Source organism: Styela clava, chromosome 10 (genome assembly GCF_964204865.1).
Source record: "Styela clava chromosome 10, kaStyClav1.hap1.2, whole genome shotgun sequence".
In the NCBI taxonomy this organism is placed as follows: Eukaryota; Metazoa; Chordata; class Ascidiacea; order Stolidobranchia; family Styelidae; genus Styela; species Styela clava.
The window spans coordinates 19653268-19665306 of record NC_135259.1 but is presented as its reverse complement, the minus strand read 5'-3'; the positions used below and the strand labels follow the sequence as shown (position 1 = coordinate 19665306).

Genomic DNA, 12039 nt, shown 5'->3' with positions numbered 1-12039 from the left:
TAGTCTGAAATTCCTTAAAACCTCAGGATTGTGCCTTAGGGTGATGTGCTGTCAGTTTTTAAGTGATTAGAAATTGATTTGAATCACACTACCTGTATTTATATATAGAAAGGGGATACTGGTTTTCACGGAGGCTTAGGTATGGGACAATTTTGTGCAAAAACATCTATATTTGGGTATTTTGGAAATTGCAATTCTATCTAACGAGTTAGTTGAATGTGTTCATTTAATATTGCTCCCTAGCCATAAGTTTAAAGAGAACAATGGAAAAGGGGTGATAGAAATGCTGTGAATATAACACTGATGCTTTTGGCTTCTAGTTTTTTGGTTGAATTGTAAAGACGTTTAGGTATAGATTTATTTGAGTAATTGTGTGTGTGTGTGCACTGTTGGATGTCAATTCTATCTAACGAGTTAATTGAATGTGTTCATTTGATATTGCTCCCTAGCCATAAGTTTAAAGAGAACAATGGAAAAGGGGTGATAGAAATGCTGTGAATATAACACTGATGCTTTTGGCTTCTAGTTTTTTGGTTGAATTGTAAAGACGTTTAGGTATAGATTTATTTGAGTAATTGTGTGTGTGTGTGTGTATGCACTGTTGGATGTCAATTCTATCTAACGAGTTAATTGAATGTGTTCATTTGATATTGCTCCCTAGCCATAAGTTTAATGAGGACAATGGAAAAGGGGTGATAGAAATGCTGTGAATAAACACTGATGCTTTTGGCTTCTAGTTTTTTGGTTGAATTGTAAAGAAGTTTAGGTATAGATTTATTTGAGTAATTGTGTGTGTGTGTGTGTATGCACTGTTGGATGTCAGTTTTATCAAAGGTTCAGTATTGGTTGACTTTTGCAATGTAAAGATTAATATAGTAAAGTGAGAGTACTTATTTGAAACAATAGTACACACTGCATTTTGGATTTTCAATTTTTCAGTCTTCCTTAAATAACAGAATTTTAAATCTAGTGCGCACTGTGTTTATTGAATATCACCAGCAGTGCTTTTAAAGGACACAAAACTGTATACAATGTACAGGGTGTCCATAAAGTTTCTTTACAATTTCAATTTTGTTATGAAGTCAGTTCTCAATATATCTCAACCCGTTTTTTTTTTTTTATCATAAATTCTTAAGTGTTTTTACTTTTTTTGATACATTCGTGAGGGCCAAAACAATATATGATTTCGATAAATTCCTTTTGCAATTTTAAAAATTTTAATACTTTATGGACACCCTATAAATAATATAATATTATAATATTCTACAATATGGGTTGCCTCATTTATCATTCCTGCAAGAATGAACACCTGCCTTTTAAATGTATTCCCATGAGAGACATACCTGTCTATTTTTAAATATTACGCTTCTCTGTTGTTGGACTCGGCCTGTCTGTAATTGATAAATAATTTCACCAAGCTTAACTGAGGCCTTCACTTTCAAATATATTCTCAGTATGGTAAACAAGTAAGTGTAATAAATCCTGTTCTGTTATGTGAGTATTTCAGTTCTTGAGTACTCTCATATAAGTCATGGTTTATGCCCAATTTAATTTATAGATTATCAGAAGTCATAAATGGCAAATTTACCATAAAAAAGAACTTTTTAGTTTTTGTTATATATTACACTTGCTATCCAAATAAAAAGATTTTATATTTCCCTTTAAACTAAATATTTGGTCACCCCCACCCTGAAACATGATAAGACTTCCAGTCTACTGGCTGTGTTTTTGAGCGCAATGAGCAGATCTGTTGGTTTTGGTCACTGTTATTTCAAGATAACCTCAAAGTAAATGATTGGAAGGGTTGAATAACAACAAGTAAACTCACAATTTGTATAAGCCTAAATGAATATAACCAATTTAATAAAATACGTTTTCGTGGTATTCAGTCACTTTGGATTCAGACCAGTTTATTTAGAAATATGGCAGAAACAATGAAATTTTGGCAGCTGTTCCAGTGTTCCCAGCTTTTTTAATAAATCTCTTCCTTTTAATATTTTGAAACACTTCTTTCCTCCCTCATTATGCTTAAAAACTTTCCACTTGCTGTTCAATTTATAAAGGATAATTAGCAAGTGATAGTCTTAGCCGGCACTGGCTTTTGTACAGTTTAAATATTATATATTGGGTACTCCCGTAGTATGTGTTACAGGTTAGTGTTAGGCCGTAATTTTATTCCCATTTTCCTCATTTTAGTTCTATTACTAGTTCGGGGACTGTCTGTGTTGGCCAAGTGGATATACCCTCTGCTCATAGGTTTCAGTTTCTTTATACAACTTGATGTAAAGTAGGCGAACAAAATTAATTACCTCCATATTGATGCACACACTTCTGGAGCGTCAGCTTTTGTGCAGTTTGGATAGTTCATATAATGTATGTAAAATATTTATTACAATACTAATACAACACCCAAATACGAAGTAAAATCCAGCCCTCATAAAAACCATAAATTTTCATTCTGAGGAGTAATTCCTTCCAAGTTGAGAAACGCCTTCCTAGTAAGCTATATTTAAACGTTTACTAGGGTATTGTATACTGAACTGAAAGTCCTTCCTCCCTGTTTACTTTCTACTTCGGATCTGGTCTAACTTTTTCAGACAAAACAAGATATGGCTGCTAAGAGCAAATAATAATAAGATCTCTACTATTTTTGAAATTTTTATAATAATATTGTTAACTGACTATTGATCTTTATGGGGATATCTTGTTTTGTCTGAAGTTAGACTATGATCTAACGAAGGCTTACAAGTATACTTGCTATTCCGTGGAAAGAGATTATGTTATTCTTAATTATCTTCAAATTCTCTTCAAATCTTTTTCAGGGAACCCATGTTCTAAGAGCCCCATATGCACAACCAGTGTTAGATGCTTCTAAACTTAACACAAGTGGGGGTGGAGAAGGCGCAAAAAAATCATCATCAATAGAAGAACGTCTCGCTTCAGCGAGAGAAAGGAGGATGCAACAACAAAAACAATTAGGTTAGTTTGATTATTATGTTTTCAATTTAGATGTGCTAATGTAGAAGTGTATTGTGTCAACGTCCTCATAAATACGCTTAATCGTTGTAAAGTAAATTCAGATTCCTAATTCTTCAAAAATTAGTTATGCAATCAAAATTTTATTTTTCAAAATTAGTTATTGTGTGATTCCAAATATTTTTTCCAAGTTACACTTGGATTTATTTAATTGTTATACTTATATATATCATTGGTCTGTTATGTAGATGTAGAATTATTCCATTTCATTTAGTGTGAATATAATAATTTGGTTTCTTTGGTGAGAAACCTTATGTGCAAGCCTTAATTTTTGCCAATGAAAACGGCAGCTCATATTATTATGCTCACTATAACCATTTGCTAAAATTTTCCTTACTTATCCTAACCCCAAATGAACCCTAATTTCTCTATTTTTCTGAAATTTATACTGTTTGCACATAAGATTTTTAAACGAAAGGCCTGCTACTTTAATTTTATACATTAAAGTGTTTTGTAGCTGTTAGTTGTGTAATATCATCATTTAATTATTGCACCATCAGTAATTTTTTATTTTTAGTAACAATGATTTTTGTAATTCATGATTGTTTTTATTTTTGTTGCCGTTTTGTTCGCCAGTATTTGGGAGTAATGATCAAGAAAATCCAGGTAATTGTTTCACGCATGACTACCCATGCATGATACCATTACCAATTGTCATAACCAATTCAAGCATGAAATCTGCAGAGCTTGAAATCAATATACTGATTTTTATGATATGGTGTTACCATAATACCATCAAGTCACCCAAGATTATGGTTTCATTGTTATATGAAACTACTATTGATCATGTTTACCATTGGGTAAATGAAAATTCATATCAATCTATCTAAATGGTGGATTTCACAAACTAGTACGCAATGAAAAATGCACATCAATTTATAAGTTCAAGTATGACCTCCCTTTCTGTTTATTTTCTGATATATTCGGGTCCATGGATAGTTCCTGTAACAATTATACTTGTATACAATTATAATAGGTAGTCCTGAGGTATGCGCACTAAGATGTCGCACAACCTGAACCCTAACCTGGTACACAACCTTAGTTCAGGTTGTGCGCCATCTTGGTGCGCATACTTCAGGAGGTCCCCATATTAAGTATTGAAGTATTGGAAACAGGGGAGTAGCCATGGGTTGAAGGGGGAGGGGAGAGATTCCTAAGTGTTTTATTAAGGGTCTAAAAAGCATTTTCAAGCAACAGTGAATTGCTATGTATGTATAATACAGGAAAATTTTACATTTTTAAATTTCCGTTCCTCAGCCCCCCTGGCTGTGTCCCTGGCCCTCATTAACTTGAAGCCATAGCCCAACTTATTATCACCCATCTTCTACATAACTGGTTACCTTGCATTGGATCAGGGTATAATATGTTTATTAATAAGAGGATTGCTGGACACCTTTGCTGCCACAAGGCATTACATTTAAACTTTGCATCTTGAACACTACATGTACGTATACACTGGCTAGGTATTCTCATAAGTAGGCTTGTAAGTTGGTGAGAAAGTATTGATATGCTCGTTTAAATATATTTTTAATTAAACTGTCGTGCCGGCTTTCGGGCCTGTTTTAATTGTTCAATTATATAACATATACAGGAGCCTTTTCTAGCGGACCCTTTTTAATCCAATTTTGAAAAATAGCATGGTGATTCATTTATCATAACACCATTTTTCAAACATAGGGCTGTTCATTTTCAATAAACTAGTACTGTAATTTTTTTACTCATTTTTCAATCTGTGAACTCAAGCGTCGATGCAAACCTTTTTCTGGTTGTAGTTCAAATGTGCCTAATAGACTGATATAGCCTACTATATTTAAAGGAATTCAGAGAGCGATGACATCATCATCATCGTAATTTAGAATGTATATTGTTTCTAATTCATTTGATTTAGAGGAAGTTTTCCATTGATTCTGGTCAATTAAGCATTACCTTTTTCGAGGGAAATCATTTTATCCATCTCTGATCTTTATATATTGCAGAAACAAATTATTAATTCAACTTTGATAAAATCAAATATTTATGTGTTTTTCTTCTTCTCTCTCATGATGTCATGTCTTGCTAATATTTCCAAGGGCATTACATAGCTTCCAAGGTCATTAAATTATTCATATAAGTCTGGGGAAATTAGAAATGACTTTTGGTCTGTATCCTATTAAAGCTATAACCTACCGGTTTGAAACTTGATAATAGCTGACTAAAGTTTAACTTTGTATGGGTGAGACGTGCTTCAGAGGTGTTCTCAATATTGTCTAGTTAGTTGATGATTGCAGATGTGATATTTATGGCCAGAAAGTGAATTAAGATTTAATGTTTAGCTAAGTATTTGTTACAAACGATACTACAAAGGGGGTTCTTTATAGTTTATTCACGATTTCTAGATTTTTCTGTTTGATTTGCAGGTTTTTTGAGTATATTAGTGGCTATGGCTTCAAAATTCAATGGTCGGTTATGAATTTGTTATACTGTAAATTCCGTACTCCCGAAGTATGCAAACCAAGATGGCGGACATCGGAACGTAACATGGGTAACAGGTTAGGGTTAGGCGATAATTTTTTTCCAATTTTTCTTTTTTTAGTCCTATTATCAGTTCGAAGACCAGCCAAGAGCCTCCCGTAGTATTTATACCTAAAATTATGGCCTAACCCTAACCTAGTACACATATTACATTCCGATGTCCGCCATCTTGGTTCGCATACTTCGGGAGCCCCGTAAATTCTTTATAAAAGTCTGAAAAAAATTGGAAATGACTTTAGTTCCGTACTGCGCCATATAATCTATTGGTATTTTCTACATTGAGAAATGTATTGCCGCCAAAAAATTAGTTATGGATGAGACAAGCTTAAATGGTTTTTTTTATGTTTAATTCATGTATGATTATAGTTGAGTTGTCCTTATGTAGGTTTTATGGATCTACTGATAGGCTCTGCTTTGAAATTTGACCAAGCATTTGTTATATATGAAACATGCTCCATAGCATTTTAGTGTGTAAAAGATGCTTTATTAAAGGCTTTAAATGCATAATATGTGCATTTCATGCATGATTGTAAATAAGTTGCATATTTTGCAAATTTTATGGCTTCACTGGTACATTCAGTTCAGCAGTTTATTGGTTAGACAAGGAATTGTTTTAAATGAAACTCTTTTCAAGGTCACTCTTTATGTGAAGGTCATGTATGATCGTTGATATACTGTTTTTACTTAGGTTCTATAGCCAGTAAGTAATGGCCTTTGGTTTCCTTGAATGAAATTGATAAGGTTTATAAGGCTGTAATTAGGGTTCAGGTTTCGTACCAGTTAAGTGAGGTTCTACGACATTGTGGTGAACGGTGAATCAATTGATCATTTTGTCTGTGTCTTGGAGGTTTGAATAGTCTGGTTATAGGTTTAGTTAGGCAGCACAATTATGGGTTTTGAATGGGAATTTGGCAGTGATTTTTTGCACTTCAATTCTGGCTGATAAATTTTAGAGCAAGTATAATATACAGCGTTTTTTATGTTCCGATTCTGGCTGGTAATTCTAATTCTGGTTGCTGGAACCTTCCTTGAAATAAAAAAAAGATTTAGCATTAGGATATTCTTGTCAGCCTTTTAGGTATTGTGGTATCAGTATTGAATTGGGATTTTGTGAATTTAAATTGATTATCTTCATAAAGGTAACTGTAGTTTGTTGTTCTAAATACCTGACTCACACTTGATCTTAATTAATATATACGAAACATTTTGCAATAAAAAACTTGAGTATACCCTTACTTTGAAATAAATTTTTATTGTTTATGAAAAAAGAAATTCTTGTAATTTCGATTTCTTGAATTGTTGAAAAATCAAATAATCTTTGCAAATTTTATCTGTATGACAGTTTCTGTAATGTTTAAATAGATATTGGCTGGCATACTGCTTCTTATAAAATATTCAATACAAAATATCCAAGACTTACTAATTAGATTAGTCTTTCAAATGACTCATATGATGTCATAATACTTCAGAGAAATAATGGGAGCTAATAAAATTAACACTCTGACCTCCCATATTGTGAAAACTTATTATTTTTGTTGGATGTTTTATTTTTTCTCTTCTGAGTTTACATCAACCGTTTTACTGATCTTATTGATACTAGTTTTACATCAACAGCTATTTACTGGACCACAGTCAGTAGTTTATTAATTTCAGTAATTTTCAATCAAAAAGTAATACAGCTTGTCATACAGAGAGCGCGTTATACTCGACTAAATACAGCAATTAAATTTAGTTTTTATGAAGTATTCTTATTCCTTCATGCAATTTGACTACTCTGTGCAGGCACCACTGGTCATACCTTCCATTAAATGAAGTATTGGGTTATCAAGTAACCGATGCAATTTGTAGTTTAACAGAAATGTTGTTGCTCACATGATTTTTGTTTGTTTTCTCTTGATTTGCAGCTGTTTATTGTTGAAGACAATTAACCTTGCACAGGGTGGGAGTTAAAATTATTGATTGAAATCGTTGGGAGAAAAATATTAGTAAAGAGTCTGGTATTGATTGTGGTTCAGCTTATTATTTTCATGGCCTTGTCTATAGCAAACTAGTTCAAATCTGGAGAGTCTTTAGAAGTATTTGGAAAACATTATTAAAATTATTTATGTTGTGTCAGCAATGCCATTCACTCTTTATAACATTGTTCAGAGATGAATCACTTTTATATTTGGGCCCTCCAGAAGTGTGCGTACCAATATGGAGGTAACTAATTTTGTTTGTTTACTATATATCAAGTTGGGTAAAGGGACGAAAGCCTATGGCTGGGCATTCGGTGTATGCATTTGGCAAAACAGACAGTCCCCAAATTCATAGTAGAACTAAAATAAGAAAAATTGGAATAAAATTATGGCCTAACCCCAACCGGGTACACACACTATGGGAGTATCATCATGATACGATTATGTATACGATGCAATTTGTAGGTCAACACTAATGCTTTTTGCTGACATAGTTTTCGTTTGTTTTCTCTTGATTTACAGCTGTTTAAGGTTGCAGACAATTAGCCTTGCACAGGGTGAGAGTTGAAAATATTGATTGGAATCGTTGAAGAAAAATATTAGTTCAGAGTCTGGTATTGATTGTGGTTTGGCTTATTACTTTTGTCTGTAGCAAACTAATTCAAATCTGGAGAGTCTTTAAAAGTACTTGAAAAACATTATTGAAATTATTTCTGTTGTATCAGCAATGCAAGTTGCTCTTGTGGTTACCCATATCATTTTTCAGAGAGGAATCTTTTTTACATGTGAATATACGGTACATAAAACTGGCTTCCAGCAAGTATGGCAATACTGGTACTTTACATAACTTTATTCCCAAAGCAAGGCTTCTAGTTTGTCCTAAAATAGTACTGATATGTAGTTGATATCGGTTGTCATTAGGAGCGAATTTGCTTCGAGATTTTTCATTTATATTTATAAACAGTGACTATTAATTTGGTATTCCTGAGGGTTTCAAGTCCGCCCTCAAAAAATGACAGTTATGTAGTTTATAAAAGGAAATCCATAGATAAGATTTCACTAATTTGGAATTTGATTTATGCTAAATTTATTGGATATGATATTGCTTGTTAAATATTAATTCCATGGTCAAATTGTGGGAAAAAATTGAACACACACAGTTGTATTAGGCAGCCATGGGAAACAGAAGCTGGTTATCATGCTGTAAATCAGGGGTTCACAGGAAGATTTCCAGGGGTACTCGAATGGCAGTTGATTTTTCACGTGTTGCTATTTTTAATATCCTTTACTACCAGAGGAAAATGCGTGCAGAATGAAAGCTTTGCAGCTAAACTGTGAAATCTCAAAAGACAATGTGCTGCAAGCAGAAATTGATATGCTAATTGAAACTTAAGAGAGAGATTTTAAGAATTGTTGTCAGTCAATATAGTACAACTTTGTTTGGTGTCTTTTTACTGGGGATTCGGGTTGATTGTTTCATGACTCATGGATACTTAATAAGAAAAAGGTTGAGAACCCCTACTGTAAATAATTCTCATATCTAGTTAAAATTTGAAAATTAGAGAATATCAGTTTTCAGCAAAGTTGAATTTGAATAAAGTTAAGTGCGCATGTGTATTTTTAGTTTCTTAGCAAGCCATTTTAATTTTTAATGATAGTTAAAAAGATTGCACACAAAACAAAATTATAAGAAATACCCACTTTACTAGGTAAGTGAAGTTGTGGTATACCAAAGCTAGGTATCAAGTGACAAAGGATTTGTATTTAATCACTGATCATGAAAGTTTGAAAATGACTGGGCGCTACTCCAGTAGTATGTGTACCTGGTTAGGGTTAGGCCATAATTTTATTCAGGTTTTTCTTGTTTTAGTTCTATTACGAGTCGGGGACTGTCTGTAGCCAAGTGAATATACCTCCTGCCCATAGGCTACCGTCCCTTTACACAACTTGATGTAAAGTCGGGGAACAAAATTAGTTACCTCCATATACTTCTGGAGCGCCGATTGGGCCAGTCGTATGTTTGTTCCACTCAATAAACAACAACTTGTATGAATGAACTTGCCCAAAATAAAGCGAGATTCATCTCTGAACGAAGTTACAGCCAGACGCTAAAAAACTTATAATTTGTTAGTTTGAATTGCTTTGCTAATTCTGGTTATACTTATTTTTCTTGCTCACACTATTGTGGGATAAACCCAGACATCTTGGCTCAACAATAATTTATATAAGTTATTCAGCAAAGTGCTCAATAAAGTAATATTGATTATAGATTGAACGAGGTCCGTTGTTGGGTAATATTGAGAAATGCTAACAAACATTAGTCCTGTGTGTATTGTGTATTGATCCATTGTACAAGACTGCAAATTTACTTAGTGAGACAATTGCTAATGCACTGTTTGGTTATTTTGTGCACAGAATAATGATACCGGTGTCAGGTAGTTCTAAGCCAGGAGTGGGCAATTACTTTTCTGAGTGGGCCTGTTACAGATAATAGGTTACTGGGCCGCATGCTCAAAACTTAATATGATAAACTATGAATAAAAAACAGGGTATTTACAACAGTTATTCCTGCATCTGGATCAATGTTTACATAATAATAAAGATAAACAATGTAACAATCACTGTCATTTTGACGTTATTTTCATTTATATTTCTAACGGAAGTTTAGATCTATAAAAACTATAGTGTAATTCTAGCAGACACGAGTAGGTCAGATGAAACACTTAGTTAGTTAGTTAACACTACCGGTTCTATGGATAATATTTCTATACAAAACAGCAATTTCTAGCTTATTTTCGTCGCTGCCATCTGGCAGAATTCTTGGGTAGGGCTTGAACAATTTTATTTTGGTCCGAAACTCTTTATTGTTTCAAAGGTTTGAAAACTTAGATGGGGTATGTTACGCTGTCAAGATATTTGTTCTCCTAATCAATCAGCCACTTATGTCTAGGTGAATATTTGATGCAAGTTTCTTCTGGAGTAATGGTGGTAAACATCAAAACAGAGATACAAGATTAAAAATGAAATGTAAACTAACTTTCAAATTTACTCAGTGTGTGGATTGCTAATGCACTATTTGCTTATTATGTATGCAGGATAATAATACCGGCTGAGCGGTGTCAGGGAGTCCTAAGGTTATTAGGCCTGTATCGTATGAATTATAATTTCAGCCTGTGCGTTTGAAACAATGACACAGTTTCACTAAAAGTATAAAGTATTTGTTGGCAAGGCTGCATCTACAGAAGTTTTTAGGTTCTCCCGGGGTATGTGAACCAAGATGGCAGACATCGGAACGTCGTATGTGTACCAGGTTAGAGTAAGGCCATAATTTCAGGTACAAATACTATGGGAGTCATTTGGCTATTCCCCTAACTCGTAATAGAACTAAAATAAGGAAAATTGAAATAAAATTATGGTCCAACCCTTACCTGGTACACCTACTATGTTCAGGTGTCCGCCATCCTGGTTCACATATTTCGGGAGCACAAAGTTTTGTAACTAATTATCCTTCCTGTACTCTAGCTAAAATTGTGTTAAAAAATTTTTATTCGCGCGGTGCAGAGTAGTTAAAAACGTCAAAGTTTGGTTACGGAATTAAAAATGCCCTACTAGACATGAAAATTAGTTTGAATATGATCTCATTTACCCGTATTTACTCGCAAATACGCCGAGTTTAAAACTAAAAAAAAAGTTGCCCAACTAAGGGACCGTCTTATGCGCGCATAACTCAGATAGCACCAAAAAATTGGCTCCTTCGCGCATCGAGACTTTGATCACGCAACGAAATGATATAATGCTGACTTGCCGGTAATTGCAACAGCTACAAACCAAGCTTAATTCTCACGATAAAGAGCGTGCACGCACAAACCACACACGCGATCGCTTGTCTAGGTGTGATTGTCTGATCATAAACGTGACCGCTTGTATTTGATTAAATTTATTTGAATCTTTTGCATAAGAGCAACAGCATTGATCTACCAGCCGTCTCGTGGTCAAAACGTTATCATTTGTGCACAAGTAAGAATCTGATAGAAGTTTTAGGTAGAATAATACTCATTAATTCTTAACAATAAAACTGTAATTTCAATCTTTTTGAACAACCATTCACGGTAACTGAAAGGTTGAAATAACATATGAATATTATTTAAATCAATTCACATGAAGTATTAACTATAGTACAAGGCCAACCAAGTTAAGCAATCTAAGTAAAATACAATCTAAAGAACAAGAACGAAACAGTTAAAACATACAATGAAATATAATGTAATGTTCATCTCCACCCTCCGGCAGAGGCGCAGAGTCTTTTAAATTAAGAAATGTTTTGTTCAGTTCAGTTAACATTATAGTTCTCCTCAAGTCGTTCTGGCTTGTTGTAGGGCTGTAACCTCTGAAGCGCCCTAGGCAATCTTGGAGCTCTGCTGGTTAGCGATGGGCTCACATGATGACTTGGTTGTATTTCCACCGGAGTGTCTTGAGTAGTTCCTGCATTATGACTCCCAGAGTTTCCAATGTCTTCATTTCTCTCTCCGCTGGG

The 12039-nt window shown here is 33.8% G+C and overlaps 1 protein-coding gene across 7 annotated transcripts in view; it reads left to right on the top strand.

Annotated features, from left to right (window-relative positions):
* LOC120337443 (uncharacterized) overlaps window positions 1-12039 on the top strand; it is a 53538-nt gene that overhangs the window by 2909 nt on the left and 38590 nt on the right. For 6 of the 7 annotated variants that reach the window (XM_078116877.1, XM_039405202.2, XM_039405198.2 and 3 more), the window contains exons 3-4: window positions 2823-2979; window positions 3613-3642. In XM_078116877.1, coding sequence (XP_077973003.1) covers window positions 2823-2979; window positions 3613-3642 — 187 coding nt within the window. The remainder of the gene's footprint in view (window positions 1-2822; window positions 2980-3612; window positions 3643-12039) is intronic. The other variant, XM_078116876.1, reaches the window with a different exon arrangement.